This window comes from Notechis scutatus, chromosome 1, assembly GCF_049901735.1.
Source record: "Notechis scutatus isolate UNSWTSFEM ecotype Mainland chromosome 1, rNotScu1.2, whole genome shotgun sequence".
Lineage (NCBI taxonomy): Eukaryota > Metazoa > Chordata > Lepidosauria > Squamata > Elapidae > Notechis > Notechis scutatus.
Window position 1 is genome coordinate 197,224,218 of NC_142009.1, and position 23,214 is coordinate 197,247,431.

The 23,214-nt window shown below is 36.7% G+C and overlaps 1 protein-coding gene across 36 annotated transcripts in view; it reads left to right on the plus strand.

Annotated features, from left to right (window-relative positions):
• The window catches only part of BAZ2B (bromodomain adjacent to zinc finger domain 2B), a 233,243-nt gene that overhangs the window by 169,609 nt on the left and 40,420 nt on the right, over positions 1 to 23,214 (plus strand). For 13 of the 36 annotated variants that reach the window (XR_015746530.1, XM_087949919.1, XM_087949920.1 and 10 more), the window contains 10 exons: positions 1,715 to 1,775; positions 4,386 to 4,494; positions 4,769 to 4,870; positions 14,015 to 14,225; positions 16,406 to 16,498; positions 16,610 to 16,671; positions 18,441 to 18,506; positions 21,553 to 21,618; positions 22,631 to 22,675; positions 22,973 to 23,005. Coding sequence is in view for 35 of the 36 variants with exons in the window: in XM_087949919.1 (XP_087806045.1) it covers positions 1,715 to 1,775; positions 4,386 to 4,494; positions 4,769 to 4,870; positions 14,015 to 14,225; positions 16,406 to 16,498; positions 16,610 to 16,671; positions 18,441 to 18,506; positions 21,553 to 21,618; positions 22,631 to 22,675; positions 22,973 to 23,005 (848 nt within the window). In the remaining variant the exon portion in view is untranslated. The remainder of the gene's footprint in view (positions 1 to 1,714; positions 1,776 to 4,385; positions 4,495 to 4,768; positions 4,871 to 14,014; positions 14,226 to 16,405; positions 16,499 to 16,609; positions 16,672 to 18,440; positions 18,507 to 21,552; positions 21,619 to 22,630; positions 22,676 to 22,972; positions 23,006 to 23,214) is intronic. The other 23 variants (XM_087949922.1, XM_087949910.1, XM_087949911.1 and 20 more) reach the window with 5 other exon arrangements.

The following is a 23,214-nucleotide window of genomic DNA, read 5'->3' on the forward strand; positions in this document are numbered from 1 at the left end:
GGGATTAGTAATGTTTAAAACAGTTGTGTTCAACTGTTCATTTCTTAATTCAGACTAATCATACTACCAAAAAACCTTGTTCCCAATCTGATAAAGAGACAAGTCTGCTGTTTTCATATATAGGTATTAAAAGTTATAGTTCTCATTTTAACAAGATTTAAAAATGTAATTGAAGTTTCATCCTGCCTTCCAGCTAGTTAAATGCCCAGATATTTCTCTTATATCCAGGTTTCAACTACATATACAGGTTATTCTTGACATAAGACTACAATTGTGACCAGGATTTTTGTAGCTAAACAAAGCAGTTGCTAAGTGAGTTGTCCTTAATTTTGCGACCTTTTTTTGCCATGGTTGTTAAATGAATCACTGCAGTTGTTAAGTCAATCATGCAGTCATTAAGCAAATCCAGCTTCCCCCACTGATTGATGATGTCGCAAATAGCGATCATGTGACCCAGGACACTGCAATCGTAGTGACAATGTTGTCAAGCACTTGAATTTTGATCACGTGACCAGAGGGGATTCTATGACAGTTGTAAGGATGGGGACTGGTTATAAGTCATCTTTTTTTTAGTGCTGTTGTAACTTTGAATGTTTGTTAATCAAATGATTGTAACTCAAGAACTACCTGTAATCCTATTCCTTGCCATTTGTCAGCAAATAACTCTTTCAGCATATTGCATGCTGTATAAATCTTTCATCTAGTAGTGCTACTCTTTGCAAAGGAGATTTTTTTAAAAGTGGGTATAATTGTTGGTTTACTTTTAGGTAAAAATAAAATAAAATGGAGAGCCTGCCAGGCTCAATATGAATTGCATGAATTGTTGCATATGAGGAAAAGATTAGAACAAATATGTATTTAACTTAGTATTCTATGGTTGATTTTAGGAAACCCACAATCAATAACTCCCATTAACTCATTTTCCTCCAGCGACTTAGAGTTAACAGGCTTAAAGTTTTTACTAATGGGGATAATCTGGTACTTGTATCCATTTATAGCCTTATTCTCCATGAATTGTCTAATCCTCTTTTCAAGCCATCCAAATTGGTGGACCTCACAGAGGAATTTGTCATACCAAGTTAGATTACCAATCATTTTGGCTAAGATTTATGTACAGCTTTCCATGATTTCAGAAATCATTTTCTCCCAGCCATACTTAGAGATGCAGGGAATTGAGCAGGAACCTTTAGCATGCAAAACTGGCATTCCATCACTAAAATTAGGATTTAGGCCATATCTGTTTGCAAAAACATACTTTAATAATTTTGTACCATATTTTTTTCTAGTGAGTATCCAATTTAGCAATTAGTTGTCAATGCCTATTCCTAGGACTGAAAAAATGGTGTAGAGATCTATCAAAAGAAAAAATGTTATTAAAAGCCTGAGGTGTAGGCCTCAGAAATATTCGTTTTTCGTGAAAGTAACTTGAATAAATTACTTCATTTTACAGCAGCAACACAAATTTGAGTTAGTTCTGGAGTTCTCATGGATTTACACATTATTGGAGATTTCCTCATTTCCGTTCAGCTGAATTATATAATTTAATACTGTAATCAGTAAATCAGTAAACTTGAATTCCTATTGATTTTATAGGATATGAGAAATGTTATGTTATGGTAGCAAACGAAAATGATCAACTTCTAATTTCTGTTTGTCAACTAGTTTTAATTTCTTTATGGTTCGTTATAAATTGTCTTTTTGAATTCTATTTAAGGTTCTTCAAAAAGGCGACGAGTGACAGATGAACGAGAATTGCGCATTCCCCTGGAATATGGGTATGTACAATAAATTTGAAATTAAATTTTTGTAGCCTTTATTTTGTTGTGTGTTTTTACCATTCTGAGAGGGAATTATTTTAAGATGTCGCTATGAGTTTAGGATTCATGGAAGAGGGATAAAATATTGATTTGTGCTATATCTTGTTAGATTTTTTTTTAATCTTGAAAAAGTAATGTTATGATTGTCAATCCTGAAGACAGAATTGTAAGTTCCTGTTGCCAACGGCTCATATTTGCAATGTAATATTAAACAGGAGGCACTTGTGGAAGATAATTTATGGGTGGGATATTGTTTAGCTTCATTTGAATATTGGATCTCTCTCATCTCAGTATCAATTTGCTAGTTAACCAAGACTAGATTCACTTTGGAAATCTGAATAGAAGGAAATGATTTAAAACTGCTTAGGGGTTCATATCCCTTCATATTCTCTTTTACTCTGCCTCATAGAGAAATTCTTTATTAAACTAAATCCAGCTCTCCCAAAACATAGAATAATAAGGGGTGGGATCCAACTGGTATAATAACTGGTCTTTTCCTGCAAGCCTTGTGTGCACCACAGCACTCATGCAGCAATCAGCTGTGCCATACGAGGCAAGTGAGGTTGAAAAAGCAGGAAATAAAGGACAGCGTAGAGCCCGGGTGGATGGGTGGGCCAAAAAGAAGGACAGAAGATCGTTGGAGCGAACCGGTTCGGTCGAACCAGTAGAGGTGAGATGCTCTGTATGTGTTGTGGAGAAATAGATCTACTCATAAGTAACTGAAGAACAGTGCATTTTATTGGAAACCTTAAAGTTTTTTATACAGGTAGTCCTTGACTTATGACCATATGCTTAGTGATGCTTTGAAGTTATGACTGCTGAAAAGTGACTTACAACCTATCCTTGAAGGTATGATAATTGTACCATGCTCACGGTCATGTTATTGCAATTTGGGTGCCTGGCAACAGGCTCATATTTACCACAGTTGCATCATGTTGCAGTTACATGATCACAATTTGCAGCCTTCTCAGCTGGTTTGCAACGTATTTGCTTAACAGCTGCATGATTCACTTAACAGCCATGAGAGTCACTTAACAGCTGCAGTAAAATGGTCATAAAATTGGGTCCAGTCATTCAATGACTTCCTTAGTGACTGAAATTCTGGTCCCAATTTTGGTCATAGGTCAAGAACTACCTGAACTCACTACACAAATTTATTTCCCTAGATTTTTTTGGGGACAGATACTGTATGCTATGTTTGAAATATGTCCAAGCAATCAGAATACCAAATAATCGAGTTGGAAGGGACTTAGAAAGTTTTCTAGTCAAATCTAGTCAGATTGTCAAAATATATTACTCTCCTGCTAGAGAGTAGAACATACTCAAATATTCAAGCTTCCATTTTTCTGACACCCTAAACTAGTTTGCATTGCTAAATGTCTTTGTATCTTACTTCTTCCAGTCATTTGGCAATGTATTGCATACTGTATTTTCTTCTTGCTTCATATGGGGAATTCCAGGCTAGATCTTGGTTCAGAATCAATTTGTAACAACCCATCTTTCTATACAGATTCCAAGTGCAATTTGAATTTTGAATTTTACCTTTATTGTTGTTGCATTCCATGAATACAATGAAATTTGAAAGCTACTCCAGCACAGTGCCCCAAACACCATCACAATCACACTACAAGTATTTAAAAATTAAAATAATTAAAATATTAATAATAATAATAATAATAATTAAAAACTTAGTCTAAAACCTATCTAAAACATTTAGTAAGTTAAATAGTTTAAAAATGCCACTATATACATAGGACTAGATCACAAATGCACTGTTCGATTCAAGACAATTATTCTGAATCTGAATAACAATAGCACTTACACTTATATATACCACTTTACAGTGCTTTACAGCCCTCTCTAAGCAATTTACAGAGTCAGCATATTACCCCCAACAATCTGCGTCCTCATTTTACTGACCTTGGAAGGATGAATCAACCTTCAGCTGGTCAGTACAAAATTCCAGGTTGTGGGCTTAGTCAGCCTGCAATACTGTATTCTAACCACAGCACCACCACAGCTCATCATCAGATCATCATCAAGTCCAGTCCTTCCTTATCTTGAAAGTTAGTTTTACCCTACCACTAAGATTTCTGATGCACTTCTTTCAGTGTCGGCTTATTTTTTTGCATTTGATATTTTGTCAAAATGTCAATTACAAATAAAAGTTGGCAAATTTCAAAGGACCTTTGTTATTGTTTATGCATTTATACTATTGGATTTATATTCCACCGTTCCTCTAGACATTCAAGGCATTAAACATAGCACCCTTTCCTCCCATTTTGCCCAGCAACAAGCCTGTGGCCCAATGTAATCCATTGAACTTTCATGAGTGAGGGTGCACTTGAATTTGGATCTCCCCAGTCCTACTCCAACACCTTCATGACCTTCCTTTTCTCTAGCCCAGTACCAGTTACTCTTGACTCCAAAGAGTTGTTCCATATCTTCTCAACCGTATCTATATTTATGAAGTAAATCTTCTATTTTCTAAAAAAAAACTTACTTCCAAATAAGTATTTAAACAATTCCTTTCCTAGTTTGTCTCTGAACACAGAACTATATTTGCAGGTGGCAAAGGGAAACAAGAATAAGGAACATTGGTGGACGCCTTCAAGGAGAAGTAGCATATTATGCACCATGTGGAAAGAAGTTAAGGCAGTACCCAGAAGTTGTAAAGGTATATTTTAAACATTTTGCTTTTGTGTATGTATTTAGCATGCACATGTCTGTTTAAATGGATTTGTTATTTCTTCCTATAAAGTTCTTTGATACAAAATGGCCTGCAATGTGGAGGCTAACGATCCTTAACCTGTCTCTGAATTCACCTACTGTAAAGTCATAGTCCCCTGCTAGAATATGCACAGTATTTGAATTCTCTAATATTAGCTGTACATCAAAGCTGGGTTGTGATGACTTAAAACCTGAAGTGGAAAAATATGTGATTTTTTCAGTATCTCAGCCGAAATGGAATAATGGATATCTCAAGGGACAATTTCAGCTTCAGTGCAAAAATAGGAGTGGGTGACTTCTATGAAGCCAGAGATGGACCACAGGTATCCGCTTTTTAAAAAAGTAAAGTCTTTGATCCAAGGAGTACTACCATAAATCTAAGTGATATATAATACACACACACACACACACACACACACACACACACACACACACACACACACTACACTCTGGAGCATTGCTGTTGGTTCATTCTTAGAGCAGAACTCGTAATTTTATTGTCGTGATGCTGAGTGAACTGAGCACATGATCAAGGAAAATGCTGAAAAACCTTCATAATTTCATGTTTTGACTTTGCTAAGACATTCAGTGTCTTGTTGAACTCAATTTAATATTGTTCAAATTGCAGTCAATACCATTATTCAATATTGCTGGTTGGTAATGCTCAGTATGTTCCACTGCTTTAATGATAGGTGGGTGGGTGGGTGAATGGGTTAGCAAATACCTCCTGTGGTTAAAATGTGTATGTAGGGCATCTGTAGCCTTAGACTATTGGGTTTCATTAATAGACGCCACTACTCCATCTATTATAATACCAATGTTGATATATTCCTTTCAACATTTGTGAAAGCTTTGTGTTTGTGTTAGACAAGTGGCAATTACCGTATATATGGTTAACATTTGTGTCTCTGATATTCTTCTCTTAGTTATTTAGTAACTTGTGTGGCGTTAATTCAGATATGAACAGATGTGTTTGTTGCATGCATGAGAAACTGGGCAAAGTATAGGCAAGTAAGTTGAAATGGCAGTCAGGGACACTGTGGTGGAGATTATTTTCTAAAGTCATTTTACCAATAAGACACCATGCTCGGTTATAGATGACTAAGTGCAATCATCCTGTGCAGGTTTATGTAGGAGCAACTCCTAATGTGGTCAGTGAGACTTATTTTTAAATTTATCAATATACACAGTTGTAAGAATTTACAAAATGATTTCTTTCTTGGTTTATTCCATGTATGATTTTTTGGGATTTTTACCCAGGAAACCTTGCTCATCCTTAATATTCCCTGCCTTAGTATCCTTCTTCATATTACATCACATGGTATCTGATATATTCCTATGTAATAAAGCAGCATTTCTTCTCTTTGATTTTAATGTACAATCTATTCTTCCTCAATAAGTTTAATAGCTACAAATCAGATATGTAGATGTGTAGATATTTGCCATATACTCCAAAAATGCTTTCTGAAACCTCATTATTGCACCATGTATCTACAAGCCTACAAAAAGAGTGTATTTGTGAAAAAATCATAACACTTTAGAACCACATACATAAGAAAATGGTTCTGCTTGAATGTCTTATCCAATAGATAAAGAATAATGAAGGCTTATGGTTAGTTCTATGAAAGTTTATTCGTGTAAAAAATGTCAATAATGCAGGTCATAGATAATGTAGATAATGGATAGAAACAGAAAAAAAAGATCTGTGCAGTATTGATTCCTGTGAAAAATTCTGGCAGTTTCAAAACTGGAATGTCAGGGAAAGGGGCAAGTTAAACTTCTTTTTCCTAACATTTTATTTTCATTTTTGAAGAGACAATTTTGTTTGTTTGTTTGCTTGCTTGCTTGCAGCGAGATGCATGCATGTAAGCACATTCTAATTAAACAAGAAATAAAGTACCCTTTGCTTCTCAAAGGACTAGAATAGATTGCTTTGATCTTGGGTTATTTTAAATGATATTGGTTTTAGATTATTTTTACTGAAGCAAAATAAAAATATTTGTAATACTGTACAGGTGAAACTATGACTATTCCCTCCCATCAGCAAATCCTGTGAGAATTATACATTTTTAATTGAGTATTTTCAGAATCTTTGTCAAGCTATAATTCCCAGGATTATTGGAGAAATCCATTCTATTGATATGATCAGGTTCTTAGTATAATGAATTCCCCTGAGAGATTAAGTAGATTATGGTATAGTGAGCAATTAACATAATCTTTAGTGAAGTTATAGACCCTGTCTCAGAAGTACAGGTCCTAATGTAACCTGTAAAAACCTAAACAAATGGAAATGGTGTAATGATAAAGTGACATTTAAGACAGTTTGATATATACAGAACCCTGATCTGGATTTGTCAGCATACAAATGACAGATTAACAGGGTTGGAAGGGACCTTGTAGGTCATCTAGTCCAACCCCCCCTCCCAAGCAGGAGACCCTACACCATTTCTGACAAAGGGCAGTCCAATCTCTTCTTGAAAGTCTCAAGTGATGAAGCTCCAACAATTTCCAAAGCTGTTCCATTGGTTGATCATTCTCACTGTCAGAAAGTTTCTCCTTATTTCCAGGTTAAATCTCTCCTCCTTCAGTTTCCATCCATTATTCCTTGTCTGGCCTACAGGAGCTTTGGAAAATAGCTTGACCCCTTCCTCTCTGTGGCAGCCCCTCAAATATTGGAACACTGCTACAATTTCGACCATATGATCGTTTCTCTCGGATTTCATACTTGCATATTATGTTGCACAGATGGTACCCCTTTAATTCTTTCCTTCCATTAAACTCCTAGACCATGGACTCCACTGGGTCTTTCTCAAAATGCCAGAATATCTCAGTAACTTTATTAAAGTGAGGTCACAACTTCCAATTGTTTTACCATTTTTGCTGAAATTATAACTGTTTCCCCCCTGCTTATTATTTCTACCTCTTTAGAAAATTGAATTGATATTGAGCAAAAAATTTTTTAATTATAAACATTGAGGCCTCCTCCACAGATTTCTGCCATAGTTATTATTGCTGGAAATTTTTGCATTGTTGGGAAAAAGTCACATAACTCCATTGAAATGCCATTATTATGCTGGTATTAAACACTGGAATAATTGTAGAGAATTTAGATTTCTTGCCAGGCTTAACTGTCCGTTATAGAACTTTTAACTGTCGCTTTCTTTGTCCAGTTCTTGGTACAGTATGTCTTTGATTTACATAATCAATTTGAAATAATTTTCAGTTAAGCAAACAAAATAAACCATTCAATTATGCCAAGTGTTAGTTTTGAAATCACCTTTGTCCTCATTTTGGGTGTTAGCAAAACACCTTTAAGAAATTAGAAGAGTATAAGCATTTTTATGTTATAGTTAGTAGGGATCTTATGTAAGCTACAGAGCAAATAAGGTAAGTAACTCTTCCCTGATAGGATTTTTAAAATTGCAATATGTGTGCTTGAGACAAATGCAATTTAGAGCAAGTATGAACTTGGAAATTCAGAATAGCACCTTTGGTGTTATGTTTGCTAGTATAAATAATGCTTTTTGAATGCGTTTTTGTATATGTCTATAACAGTCTTACTCTGTAAGCTCTAAATTTATTGTAATTTCAAGTGTCTTTCTAATCTGGTTCTGTTCTGATATATTCAGCTGTTATATTCATCATCCCCATTTAGCATGCCACTGATAATGTGGCTGAAGATAATAGGAGTTGTAGTTCAAAGCATTAGAGGACAATGGATTGGGGAAGGCTGTTTTCTTTATACCAATTATTGCTATTCTTTAAACACTAATATGATGGGTAGTTCTGCATCTGTTACATTGTCATCTGTAAGCACTTGATTATTTGTTTTCGGTTTTATGCAAGTCACTGTACTTATTTTTAAGTTTCATTCAGTAATTAATTTAATTAATCTTAGGGCACCCTAACGTATTTAATAGTACATGGGGGGGGGGAATCTTGTTAGATCTCTGGTCTATCTAGGCCATGCTTTCTGAGGCAGAGGTGTGCCAGGATTTCAGGCAGAAGTCTTTCCAGCCCTCTCTATGGATCCAGGGAGTCTACATTTTCTAGAGCTTGTGCTCTGATACTGAGCTGTTAAAACCTGTTGACAAATGTACATGTTTTAACTGAAATATCTGGGTATTATTTTATGAACAGGCCCACATGTAGCAATCCTGTAAAAGATCCTTGTGGAAAAAAAGAATCTTTTCCATCCCTATCCACATTGTTACACCTATAGAAATCTTGGTGAATTAGTTGGGTTTATTTGATGCAGATGGTGTAAGAATTCAAGTCTAATATCGTTAATTTTCTAATTCACCTAGCAAATGTATCTAAATTCTTGTTAGATTCTTAGGAGAAAACAGATTGTGCTCATTGTCCCTCAAGTCAATAGTGCATTTAAAAAAGAGAGAGAGGGAGTGGAAGGTTGGTATTCAGTTATCTTTCCATTCATGTAAAGGACTATGTAAAGGACTATGACCCAAAGGAGATTCCCTTGTTCCATTGCTTTCCAACTTTTTAGAATAGCTTTCAGAGTATCTGGGGAGTATCTCCAAAATCCTCTCACCACTATCTTGCTGAGCAATATTTAATGACCAGACTTTCATTCACACAAATTCTGAATTGAGCAATACATATTTAGCAGGGTGGTGCATTTCCATGTGCAGAGATAATTAGAAGAGATTTATTATGTAAGTCTTGACCTGTAATTTGAAGTGTTACAAATAAGATACATATTGACCAACTCATTGATAACTAGGTTTGAAGAAACAAAGAGAAAAATCAGGTGCATAATTGGTATATTAGGATCATTTATTTATTTACAATTTGATTCCTGCCTCATCTTTCTTTTCTGGCAAGTACTCAAGTCTCAAATATATTTACAGTCATTTAGAAGTAATCCCATCGAGTTTAGGGAATTGAGCTCTAGGGCTACAATCCTAAGCAACCTTACCACTGGGACTTACTTGCAATTGTCAGAGTAATTATAGATGTGTATTAACAAACACTTCTGTTAGTATTTTTTTTCCTTTTAGGCAACTTGCAATTTTCATAAAGTTGTCACCACTTTTTCAAGAAAAAGGTTCAGATTTTCCTTTTCATCAAGTCCAGCCAGCATGATGGCTATTCCATTTTGCTGGCGATATAGTGGAACCCACATGGCTGTCAAATAGAGCAGTTTATCAGAATTTTAGAAGATCCAGATTTTAAGAAATTCCTGATTCTGTATTCACTGGAGTTCCATCAATTTATGGGTTTAGTTTCTAAAAGGAAATTGAAAGTCTTATCGCCCCTCAGTACAGGTACATGTTGTCTTTGGGTATATATGGAAGGGCAATCATGTTTCAGTTCTTTATTGTGAAATAAACAGAAAGAAAAGAGATCAAGACAGGTGTGGACTGTGTATAGTTTGGTGCTTTTCAATTTTCTCTCTGCTGAAAGGACAAATTCTAGTACATTTACTATTACTTCATTAATTTGCTAATTGAATCACTCGAAGAGCTTACAGTTCTAATACTTACAGATATAGACATATACTTTGATATATGTATGTATGTATGTATGTATGTATGTATGTATGTATATATGCAGGTCTTGGCGTGTTCGGGTCTTTTCCCATGTAAGATTGAGAGTATCTTGGTGACGTTTCGATGAGGTCCCACTTGCCATCTTCAGGCTGGTGCTTTTGGTTTTGTGCTTTTGCTCGCACAAGCACGAAGCCGGAAGCACCAGCCTGAAGATGGCGAGTGGGACCTTGTCGAAACATTGCCAAGATACTCTCAATCTTACATGGGAAAAGACCCGAACACGCCAAGACCTGCATACATATACATATACATATACATATACATATACATATACATATACATATACATATACATATACATATACATATACATACATACATACATACATACATACATACATACATACATACATACATACATACATACATACATACATACATACATACATACATACATACATACATACATACATACATATACATACTTAGGTTTTTGCAGGTATTTATATGTATGGTATTCAGCTTTGTTCGGGTATTTTCCCACGTCATTATAGTTGTGCTTTTAAAGTTGTAGCAACGTTTGGGTGGAATCTCATCTGCCATCATCAGGCTTCTGTATAGTATTCGTCTGAGTCAGACTTTCACAGCTGTTTCTTGGTGCCAGCCTACTGCTGTGCCAGAATGGTTTTTTCTTCATCCTGATTGGTTGGAAGTCTTGGTCTGTGTTTGTTGGTCTTGGAGTTTGCTGTGTTCTGCTTGATTGGTGTTTCTAATATCTTCTGTCTGTTTTGTAGCTTTTTTTGTCTTGATTGGCTGACAACATTGTGTTTCCTGTGTTGGAGGCTTTTAGTGCGGCTTGGCTCCAAGTAAATGGACGGCTATCATTTATTAGGAAGCTAGGTTTCATCTGGGTGCCTGGTTGGGGTGTGTTTGAGCTGGAGGTATCAAGGGGAGTCTGTTTGTGCCCAGGTGTTTGCCTGGCTTGTGGTGTGGAGATTTTTTTGTTTGAAAGTGCAGGCTTCCAAATAATTGACCGTTGGTTTAGTCATCTCTTCTATTCATGCTTTCAGGTCTTTTTTTCAATCTCTATGGCTTCTCTGATAATTCTGCTATAGTGGCTAGGGTTTTGGTGCTATTGAAGTCGATGCTATGACCTGTGGCTTTCATGTGTTGGACTAGTGAGGAAGTGTGTTCCAGCTTTTTTACTGCATTTTTGTGTTCATCTAGGTGGGTACTTATTCTTCTATTGGTTTGTCCAATGTATGTGGCAGTGCATGATGCACAGGGGACTTCATATATGCCTTGGTTTTCCAGGTCAATTTTATCTTTGGGGTTTCTTAGGATGGCTGCTATTTTTCTGTCTGTTTTGAAGGCAGTCTTGATGTGATGCCTGTGTAGTATCTTACTGATTTTGTCTGTAGTACCTCTTATGTAGGGCAGGACAGCTGTTCCATAGGTCTGATGAACACAAAAATGCAGTAAAAAAGCTGGAACACACTTCCTCACTAGTCCAACACATGAAAACAACAGGTCATAGCATTGACTTCAATGGCACCAAAACCCTAGCCACTATAGAAAACCCCAGCAACAGAATTATCAGAAAAGCCATAGAGATTAAAAAAAGACCTGAAAGCATGAATAGAAGAGATGATTCCACCAGACTGTCAATTATTTGGAAGCCTGCACTCACAAACAAAAAAATCTCCACACCATAAGCCAGGCAAACACCTGGGCACAAACAGACTCCCCCTGATACCTCCAGCTCAAACACACCCCAACCAGGCACCCAGATGAAACCTAGCTTCCTAATAAATGATAGCCGTCCATTTACTCGGAGCCAAGCCGCACTAAAAGCCTCCAACATAGGAAACACAATGTTGCCAGCCAATCAAGACAAAAAAAGCTACAAAACAGACAGAAGATATTAGAAACACCAATCAAGCAGAACACAGCAAACTCCAAGACCAATAAACACAGACCAAGACTCCCAACCAATCAGGATGAAGAAAAAACCATTCTGGCACAGCATAGGCTAGCCCCAAATTTAAAACAGAAATGGCTGTGAAAGTCTGACTCACAGACGAACCCAATACAGAAGCCTGATGATGGCAGATGAGATTCTGCCGAAACGTTGCTACAACTTTAAAAGCACAACTATAATGATGTGGGAAAATAACCGAACAAAGCTGAATAACATACATACATACATACATACATACATACATACATACATACATACATGTATGTATGTATATGTATATGTATATGTATATGTATATGTATATGTATATGTATGTATATATACACACACACACTGCTCAAAAAAATAAAGGGAACACTTAAACAACACAATGTAACTCCAAGTCAATCACACTTCTGTGAAACCAAACTGCCCAGTTAGGTAGCAACACTGATTGACAATCAATTTCACATGCTGTTGTGCAAATGGAATAGACAACAGGTGGAAAGCATAGGCAGTTAGTAAGACATCCCCAATAAAAGAGTGGTTCTGCAGGTGGTGACCACAGACCACTTCTCAGTTCCTATGCTTTCTGGCTGATGGTTTGGTCACTTTTGAATGCTGGCGGTGCTTTCAGTCTAGTGGTAGCATGAGACAGAGTCTACAACCCACACAAGTGGCTCAGGTAGTGCAGCTCATCCAGTCTGGCACATCAGTGCGAGCTGTGGCAAGAAGGTTTGCTGTGTCTGCCAGCGTAGTGTCCAGAGCATGGAGACAGGCCAGTACATCAGGAGACGTGGAGGAGGCCGTAGGAGGGCAACAACCCAGCATCAGGACCGCTACCTCCGCCTTGGTGCAATGAGGGACAGGAGGAGCACTGCCAGAGCCCTGCAAAATGACCTCCAGCAGGCCACAAATATGCATGTGGCTGCTCAAACGGTCAGAAACAGACTCCATGAGGGTGGTATGAGGGCCAGACATCCACAGGTGGGGGTTGTGCTTACAGCCCAACACCGTGCAGGACATTTGGCATTTGCCAGAGAACACCAAGATTGGCAAATTCGCCACTGGCGCCCTGTGCTCTTCACAGATGAAAGCAGGTTCACACTGAGCACATGTGACAGCGTGACAGGGTCTGGAGACGCCGTGGAGAATGTTCTGCTGCCTGCAACATCCTCCAGCACGACCGGTTTGGCAGTGGGTCAGTAATGGTGTAGGGTGACATTTCTTTAGGGGGCCGCACAGCCCTCCATGTGCTCGCCAGAGGTAGCCTGACTGTCATTAGGTACCAAGATGAGATCCTCAGACCCCTTGTGAGACCATATGCTGGTGCGGTTGGCCTTGGGTTCCTTCTAATGCAAGGCAATGCTAGACCTCATGTGGCTGGAGTGTCAGCAGTTCCTGCAAGACAAAGGCATTGATGCTATGGACTGGCCCGCCCGTTCGCCAGACCTGAATCCAATTGAGCACATCTGGGACATCATGTCTTGCTCCATCCACCAACGCCACATTGCACCACAGACTGTCCAGGAGTTGGGGGATGCTTTAGTCCAGGTGTGGGAGGAGATCCCTCAGGAAATCATCCGCCACCTCATCAGGAGCATGCCCAGGTGTAGGGAAGTCATACAGGCACGTGGAGGCCTCACATACTACTGAGCCTCATTTTGACTTGTTTTAAGGACATTACATCAAAGTTGGATCAGCCTGTAGTGTTTTTTTCAACTTTCATTTTGAGTGTAACTCCAAATCCAGACCTCCATGGGTTGCTAAATTTGATTTCAATTGATAATTTTTGTGTGATTTTGTTGTCAGCACATTCAACTATGTAATGAACAAAGTATTTAATAAGAATATTTCATTCATTCTGATCTAGGATGTCTTATTTTTGTGTTCCCTTTATTTTTTTGAGCAGTGTATATATATGGATATTGAATTTTAATTTTGTTTTCCATGTTGTTTTTATAATTACTTTCTGTGAAATATATTGATTACAAGGGGATGCAATGGTGTCTGCTGAAAGGAGAGGATGTCCTTCCCCGCATCAGAGCAATGGAAGGTCGTAGGGGCCGGCCACCAAATCCTGATAGACAACGTAGCAAGGAGGAATCAAAAATGAGACGTCGTAAAGGTCGGCCGCCAAATGTTGGTAGCACTGAATTCCTTGATAATACAGATGCTAAACTCTTAAGAAAGTTACAAGCCCAAGGTAAGGATTTTTTAATTGTTTTTTTAATTATTTTCTACCTGTCTAAAATTTCTGTATGCAAAAAATGAGGCTATGGTGCCTCCGTTGAATTCTCACCAGGAGGCAGCATCTGGCTGATACTATGTGTACTTGGAAGCTAAGCAAACCAAGTTTGGTTAATGCTGTGTTACTAAATTTACAAATACACATTTGTTCCATTTCTAATTAAATCTCCTTTGCCACTTTTCACAGGATGAAATTACTGCAAGTACAGTATATAACAAATGAGCATTTATACTCACAGTTTTCTCTCTTAACTTTGGAATATTTTTTTCTGAATTTTTAACAAGGCATCAGTAAAGGATCTTTTGTTTTGATCATATTCTACTACAGGCTTGCACAGCTCAAGAGGAGAAGGAGCCAGGTTAATTACATTGAAATGAATACCTTAAAACTAATCATGGGCTGAGAAAGAATAGCTGGTCTAGTGATCGCTGTTTGTCAGCTAGTGACAAGGAGGCAGTGCTGGAGCTGGCAGTGTTAGTGAGGCCTGAAAGCACTCTGCAGCTTATTTTTCAGTGTGGAGGAAGCTGTGAAAAGCTAGGAGATGGCAGCAGATTCTTCCTGGCAGCAACAATATTTGGTGACTATGGATTTGTTAAGGTTTTGAGAGAAAACCAGTGGGCCACAGAAGGGTCCTTGGCAGCCATGTGTTGTGCTATCCTGTTCTAGAAATTGCTGTGGCAAATTGGACTTGCCGACCAGCACATGTGGTGAAACATAACACCAGTTTGGATAGATAAAGGATTTCTACAGTCTGTTAAAGATTTGCAGACCATGACCTATCTTCTTGTGTTTGCAAAATATGCAAATTCTGATGAAAACTTGCTTTCCTTGGCACAAAACTTCACTTTTGACAATTTTAATAGAAAAAGTTTAGTATTATTACACTGAACTATTAAAACAAATTGCCTCCTTAAGGATGAGGAGAAGCCTTAAGCAGAATTTTGGCAGCCTGAAAAAAAACCCACGTCCTTCCTAAGGCTACATTTGCGTTTATGTTTTCTCCCGACTTTTTAACCCCAAGGGACAGTTGGTCTGTAGGTCTGTAGTGCTGCAAAAGGATAAAAGGAATTTTTACCTTCAAATCTTGGATCTTGAGCTCTTGGCCTATGATTTCTATTCAAGGGAAAGAGAATGGTTCTCATCCATATTTCTGATGCTTATGTGTTTGTAGATTTGCTTCACAATGAAATCAACGCTGCAGAGCTTGGTTAAATCTTCTGACACTTAGGGGAGAGGAATAATTATCCAGCCTCTGGCACATTCTTCAAAGCACAGGCCAATGGCCTGGATGTTCTCACTTGGGTAGCCTCTGATTCTATAAATTGGCACTTATATTATCTATGGGTAAAAATCCTCTGCGTCTAATTATGGTTTATTTTGTTTTGATAAGGCAGCTTGTCTTGGCCACTGAAGTTTGCTGTGGGGAAAATAATAGAATCAAACTGTTACAAAGCAAGTAACAATTCTGCTCAGTGTAGTTTCAAATTACATTGAGAATAATTGTTGCACATCATTCTGCATTTCTCAATCCTTAACTCAAATTATTGTGTTCGTTTCTGGGAATCACCCTTTAAGGTTCAGAAAAAACATGAGTGTGATCAAGGGACTGGAAACTAAACCCTATGGAAGAAACAGGAAATGTTTAGCCTTGAAAAGGATACAATAGTACTTTTCAGTTCCCTGAGATGATGTCACAGAGTCCAAAGTCAGAATTTGTTCTCTTTGATTCCAGAGAAGCAGGTTCAGAATAATGGATGGCAGTGACAGGAAGGGAAAAAAAAAATCACTATAGGACAGCCAAGCCGAATTGTAACCTTTTGACCTGCAAGTCAAAAAAAAAAAATTGCTCCAGTGATCTTCCAGAATCTGAATGTCAATCCATAGTATTTTAGTATTGTTTTAAATTACCCAAGGGGAAAAAAGAAAAGAAGTGATGGTTTGAGATGCATCTGCAGTTTCATACTTTCCCTGGGGTACTAACAAAATAACAAATATTTGTATGAAATCATATTAAGGATTTCCTCAGTGCCGAGGTGCCTCTTTTCCATTTGTTTTTATCTCTCCATTTGTCCAACTGTCCTTGTGTGAATAGGCAATCTTTATTATACTGCAAGCATTTCCCCTTTGTGTTCCAGAAATTGCTAGACAAGCAGCACAAATCAAGCTTTTGAGAAAAATTCAGAAGCAAGAGCAGGCCCGAGCTGCTAAGGAAGCAAAAAAACAGCAAGGTCAGTATTACACATCTTCTTAAGAACCTTACAGCATTTGAAACCATAGATATTATGTTTCCATTATCCTGACTGTTATTTACTACCAACATGTTTTTGTCTTATTCTTAGCTATAATGGTTGCAGAAGAAAAAAGGAAGCAAAAAGAGCAGATAAAAATAATGAAACAGCAGGTAATTTATGTCTTTCAGGTTGCAGCTATGCACCTTGCAAAATGTACTATTTTAGTGGTGTGTGCATTTGTGTATCTGTAGTGGGGCTACCACTTGAAAACTCATTTTGCTTTGCTCGAGCTCAGCTGGATAATTTGACGATCCATAACACATTATGGAAAAAAAATGCATTTCAAGCATGAAGATGTGCCATCACCTGCAAATTCTACAGATAAAGTTGCATTTAAAGGGGAAAAGCAAAAAAAAAAGAGAGGAAAGGTTAAAAAAAAAGAGGGAATGTACAATCATGAGTATCTGTCCATTGATACACAGTCAACCTTGGGCATAAAGGAACATTTTGTTCCATTTCTCCTGCCCTGCCCTTCCAGGATCAGTTGAGGGGAGTTCAGAAATCCCGTGTTTATGGCCACTTGCAGTGTCTCTTGGTCAGGTGACCATGATGTACTATATTTTTGCCGAAAACTGGTGTTTGCTTCTGATTTTCAGCAAAAACACTGACATTTGCTTAATGACCATAGATTCACCTAACAATCATGGTGATTCACTTACCAACCACTACAAAAAAAGGTCAAAAAAATCAGGTTGGTCATATGAAGATCCACTTTACAACTGTCACAATTTCTAATAATAATTGGCAGGCTCCATTATGATCGTAAGATGAGGACTATTTGTACATCTTAGATCAGGCTTGTTCAACCCCCAGCCATGGACCACATGAGGCCCTGAATAGTTAGTAATGCAACTCCACAAGATCATAGATGTTTAACAGTATTATACATTAAGTACATTACATGTTACATATATATATATCTTCACTCAATGTAGCCCAAGGCAAGCCAAAAGGTCGGACAACTGTGTCTTAGGGTTTTTTTGGGTGTTGAATATCAATTATACTTTGTTTTGTAGAAATTTTCTCTTAAATTATAAGATGAATTGTAGTCCTTTTAACCACATGTACTGTTCATCCTATTCCTAAATTTATTGCAAAGATTTTTTTTTCTTTGTCCATTATATTCTCCATTGATTCACAGTTATTACTATCAGCTCTTGAAGCTGTGAAATGCCAGAGAACTCTTTGGGATGTCTAGATCTTCATACAGAGACACAAATTGAAATGAAGAAATTTACAGTACATTTTTGCTCAGAAGTGATTCCCTCTGTATTTGTGGTAGCGTGCTTCTATTAAGAATTCAGTCCCAGCGTATTATAGAAAGGTGGTAGGAACTGTGATGATTTTAATAAAATTGGTCAACAATGTGGCTAATATTGCTCTGTGTTCTGCTAAGTATATAGGGAAAACAAAATTCTTAGAAGTGCTTTATTTTTCAGTATTGGAACTCATGTTATTTTGGCAGCCATTTGTTTTAGGCCAAAATTGAGATTTTTGAGGCACAGGTGAACCATAGAAAAGCATTATTTTTAAGCATCTGGGCCATTTACTTACTAACTTTGATTGTAGCTCCCAGAAGGTCCTCCTTCAATGGTACCACAATGCCTGGAAGTCCCCAGCCACCTAGAAAAGGGCTGCAGTCTTAACATTGCATTATTTGGCAGATGTCATCGCATGATCTGGTATTGCCTATGAAATCATTGTGGCTAGCCTCTTCCAGGGGAATATGATGGAATAATAACAAGCAGTGAGTGTGCAGGGGAGGCTTTGCCCGAACTGGATGGCTCTGTGTGGAAATTCACTCTCTGATCTATGGCAGCAGGGGGGATGGCCCATTATTACTGCTGCTTCAAATGAATGAAAGCCTTTCTTGTTGCAGGAAAAAATTAAGAGAATTCAGCAAATCCGAATGGAAAAAGAACTCCGAGCTCAGCAAATATTAGAGGTATGACCAACTTTTAATGGCAAATAAAAAGAAGGACTCTTGCAAAAATTTAACAATTTTGTATTAGGATTGTATGCCATTGCAGAAATTTCAGTGTGGCTCCCAAGCTATGAATTTTAATTTTTAAAAGGATATAAAACTACTTCACAGAACAGTTAATATGTACAGGAATTTCTAGAAGAAAATTATTGGTCTGTTGCCAACTTCCTGTTTCCATTCAGATGAACTTTCTCTTCTTATATTTAAAAGAGTAACACATTTAATAGGGTATAATACACGTTAATATACTGAGCTCAACTGTGTCAGGGGCATCAGGTTCCCATGAAGTGGATTGTACTCTTATGAAATCTTATGCCATAATAAATATATTCATGGTCAGGATGCAGTAGGTAAATTTACTCGTGGTCCTTTGTACACAAACACACACAAAACACACACACAAAACACACACACACATACAAGACCTTTTGTGGTTTTTAAAAATAATTTTAAATATAATCTTTATTAAAACTAATTAGCTAATATGAACTAATAGATAATAAGAAAAGGAAAAAGAAAAGAGAAATCAAAGGGGAAAGGAAAAAGTGGAAGAAAAGGAAAAAGTTTAAAAAAAAACCAGAAAGTATAAAGAAGTGCCTTCCGGAGTTCTTCATAGCAGTTATAAGTACAAATATATTTTGACCTTTCTTTCTAAATTTATATCATAATGTTCATCTATCTATATGCTATCCTGTCTAAACATCAAAACCATAAATCACAAGTTAATTTTTTCCATTTTTACGCAAAAAAAAAAGTCCACAGGAAGCTTTCAGTCAGCAATAAAATGTAGATAATGTCTTGTGTCTTATCAAAGAAGTCAATTTATCCATTTCAGCAAAATCTGTCAGCCAACCATTCCTCCATAGTGGGTAGTGTCAAATCTTTCCATCTCTGTGCATACAGTAATCTTGCTGCTGGGAACATATATTGAAATAATCTTCCATGGCTTTTTTCTTACTGTTTAACCATCAATCCTAAGAGGAAATGTTCTGGCTTCAATTAAATATTAATATTTAAAATCCTTTGTATCAAAATATGTATTTGGATCAGTGGTGGGATTCAAAATTTTTTTGCTACTGGTTCTGTGGGTGTGGCTTGGTGGGTGTGGCAGGGGAAGGATATTGTAAAATCTCCAGTCAGAAGTGGTATTTGCTGGTTCTCCGGACTACTCAAAATCTCCACTACCAGTTCTCCAGAACTGGTCAGAACCTGCCGAATACCACCTCTTATTTGGATGCATAACTATTTAGTTTTTTTTTTTTACCAAGTATGATAAAATGCCCCTTCATGTTGGTCCCATTTCCAATGTATATTTGAAGTATCTTTATATATTCTAGATAATTTTTCTGGCATCATGTACCAACAATACATTATTTTTTTTAAAAAAACAAAACTCTCTGAGATCATAGCACAATATAAATTTCAAACCTTTTAAACACATAGTGACCTACCTACATAACCAAAATTCTTACGCTACTTTATCATACATTCTTTAACCTCTTCTTCTTATGTTTCAAATTTCAACAAAAGTTTATACATTTTAGCAATTTTCTTAATAAATAAAATTACATGTTCATCGTCTCTACACAATAGTATTTCAACTTCTGATTGTGACTACACCATACATCTTTTTATCCATTTTAAAACTTCCAGGTAACTAAATGGAAGAATCATTGACAACTACATATCCTTTTGCTATTAATGATTCTCTTGATTTGATCTTAAATTCACCTTGATAATTTTCCATTAAGTGCCAGTATTCAAACATTTATCTTTGTCTGCCATTTCTCTTCTGTAATATGCTTCTTGAGCTGAGTTCCATAAAAGCACTTTTAGGTACAACCTGAGTTATAGCTATTGAATATTCTCAATATGGTATGATCAATAAAATAACTTTTAACATCCACATTAACTTTACCATGCCATAAATACCCATACCATCCAAAGTCCGGTTGTGGCCTTCTAACTGTAAAAAACACCTCTTTCTCAGCAACATCCATTCTTTCATCTAGATAACAAGCAGCAAAATACAATTTAGACATGTGGTTGCTCTGATGCCTGTTATTAGTTTAATATTCTCTGAATGGATCCAGAATTATTTGCACTTACTGATAACAATTGCTGGAGGAAAAGAAGAGATAATTTGGCCAGTTGTCCTCACCCTTTTATACCTTGTGTGTCCCCTGGGAATGACTTATCTAGAACAGTGTAAAAGTAAGCACTGCTTATATAGTCCTGTAGATATTGAAAAGCTATATGATGAAGACAGAGAAGGGAAAGATAATTTGGCTGAGTCACTAGAACAAACAAAGGTGTATTAAGAAGACTGATAGTTGAATAGCATGATTTTAATTTTAAAGAATGTGCATGCTTGTACTTCTGAGAGATGTATGAATCTGTGTTTTTTGCAAAAAGTTGGTTTGTATTCATTCTATATATAACTAAACTGGAGAAAATTGAGATTTAAGATTCCTGTTTCAGGTTTCCATTTCTGATCTTTCTGGCAACATTTCTTTTTAATCTCAATTGTCATACTTGCTACTTAACCATCGATCGGGAAAAATGTGGTTCTGATAATATGCCAAAGAGATGTTATTTTTTAAAATACTGACTTAATTAGATCCTCAAAACTGTACCCACAGATGAGGTTTATCCAGGGAATAAAAAACATTATTCATCATTAGTTGTTCATTTGTTTGTAAACATGCCACTTCAAGCAAAAAGTTTAGAAGTTCAGTAGTGCAGCCATGTTGTAAGATGACATGTTGTTATATATGATGTTTTTCCTAGACTGTACGTATATAAGTCCTTCCTCTAAAAAAAAAAAGATCAATCGAATTGACTCCTAACACAAAAAAGTACTGAGGAAGAAATCTGTTATGATGTGTACATGGTGTGCAGTATTGTTTCGCACCTTGTGAAGCATGAAGCCTTATTGCTGGTCTGAGATTATTTTCAAGCTGTAGCGTTCTCTTGCATGACCTTGGGACCTGTTTTGCATGCACAGGCTAAAAAGAAAAAGAAGGAAGAAGCAGCAAATGCCAAATTATTGGAAGCCGAGAAACGAATAAAGGTTAGTTTAGAGAAGCATCAGAGCTTTTATTTTCCAACCATTTAAAAAATGAATTGTATGACCATACACATCAAACCCGATAATGTACCCAATTTTTTTAAAAAAAATCAACACAATTTTATTCTGAATGCTTTGCTCTGTACAGGCATTTACATGTGTCTTTCTGTGTTTTGTGTGTGTGCATCTATAGTCTGTAAAACCACAATAGGTTTTTAAGCATATGTTTCTGACATTCAGCTTCTATATGTGTATATGTAAGTAATAATAATGAAAACAAGTCCATGCATAATCTTTAAAAAATCATGAGCCATTAAATATGTAGCTTAACATTTAGATTGAGGCCAGGAGCCCAAAAACTATGAGTTACCTTCTGTGCATAGCAGAGTTCCCTCTTGTTGTCAATCTCCATCTTCACTGTTGTTCCCTAAAAATTCCTCTTTTAAGTCTAGAGAATTACCCAGTATAGCACTGGAGATTCAACAATAGAAGGAAGAGAGGGAAATGGATTATTTCTCTAGATTTGAGGCAAGCCAGAAACACATGTAAAGAGCTCTGATTCAAGTTACTGGATATTTTCCCAATTTTCCATTTTACTGTTGGAAAGAAATTGATCTATAGAAAAAAGAATTGCACCATGAAGGTCACAAAAGTTTTCTTCTATCAATGAAAGTTAGTTTGGGTAGTGAAACAGAACATTTGAATCCTACTTTATTCCCATCAGGTTTGGGATGATAGCTGTACACAACCTGCAGGTCTATGCAGCATATGAGAGCCTTGTTTTCTTATCATGTTGCCTCATTCCTGATCGTGGCATGATCTGATAACCACTGTAGTGCATCTTCCACACATTGTGTTTTCAAGATATTCAACAAGTCATTGCAGGTTATTAGAAAAATAAAGTGGGATTAAATAAAAAAACATGAATTGTTACTTTCATCAGTATGATAGAAAAGTCATCTTTTGTTGATAGTAACATTTATCAGATACTTGATTTTTTTTTTCATATTTCAAGGAAAAGGAAATGAGGAGACAGCAAGCTGTCCTTCTGAAACATCAGGTATGTATCCAGAATTTAATTTAAAGAAACATAAATTCTAGTTTTGAATGAACACCTAAAGAATTTGGAGGACAAATCTTCAAATATTCTCCCCTATATGATATATACTTATTTTAATTGAATAAGTATAAATATACGTAGATGTTTTACTTCAATGTTTTCATTCACCTTATGGGTAAAAAGCTTTGCTTTGGGATGGGATGATGGGGGCGGGAGGAGGAGGAGAGGGGAATTATAAAGTGGTTTTTTGACTCTGTGATTTCTGTTTCATAATATTGTGCCAACTCTTTCTACCAGGAGTTGGAGAGGCATAGACTAGATATGGTATGGGTATGTTTACTTTTGTACATCTAACACCGCATTGTGATTTGGTTGTGATATGGTTGTCATAGCAATGCATAAAATGTAGCACTGGCTGCTGTCACATTACATACTGCTGCATGGCTTTCCAGCACAGTGCATTGCATACATCTGCTTGTCTTGTCTGTAAAAGAAAAGAACACAACTTACCTGAAACCTAACTATAAATTGACCCATCT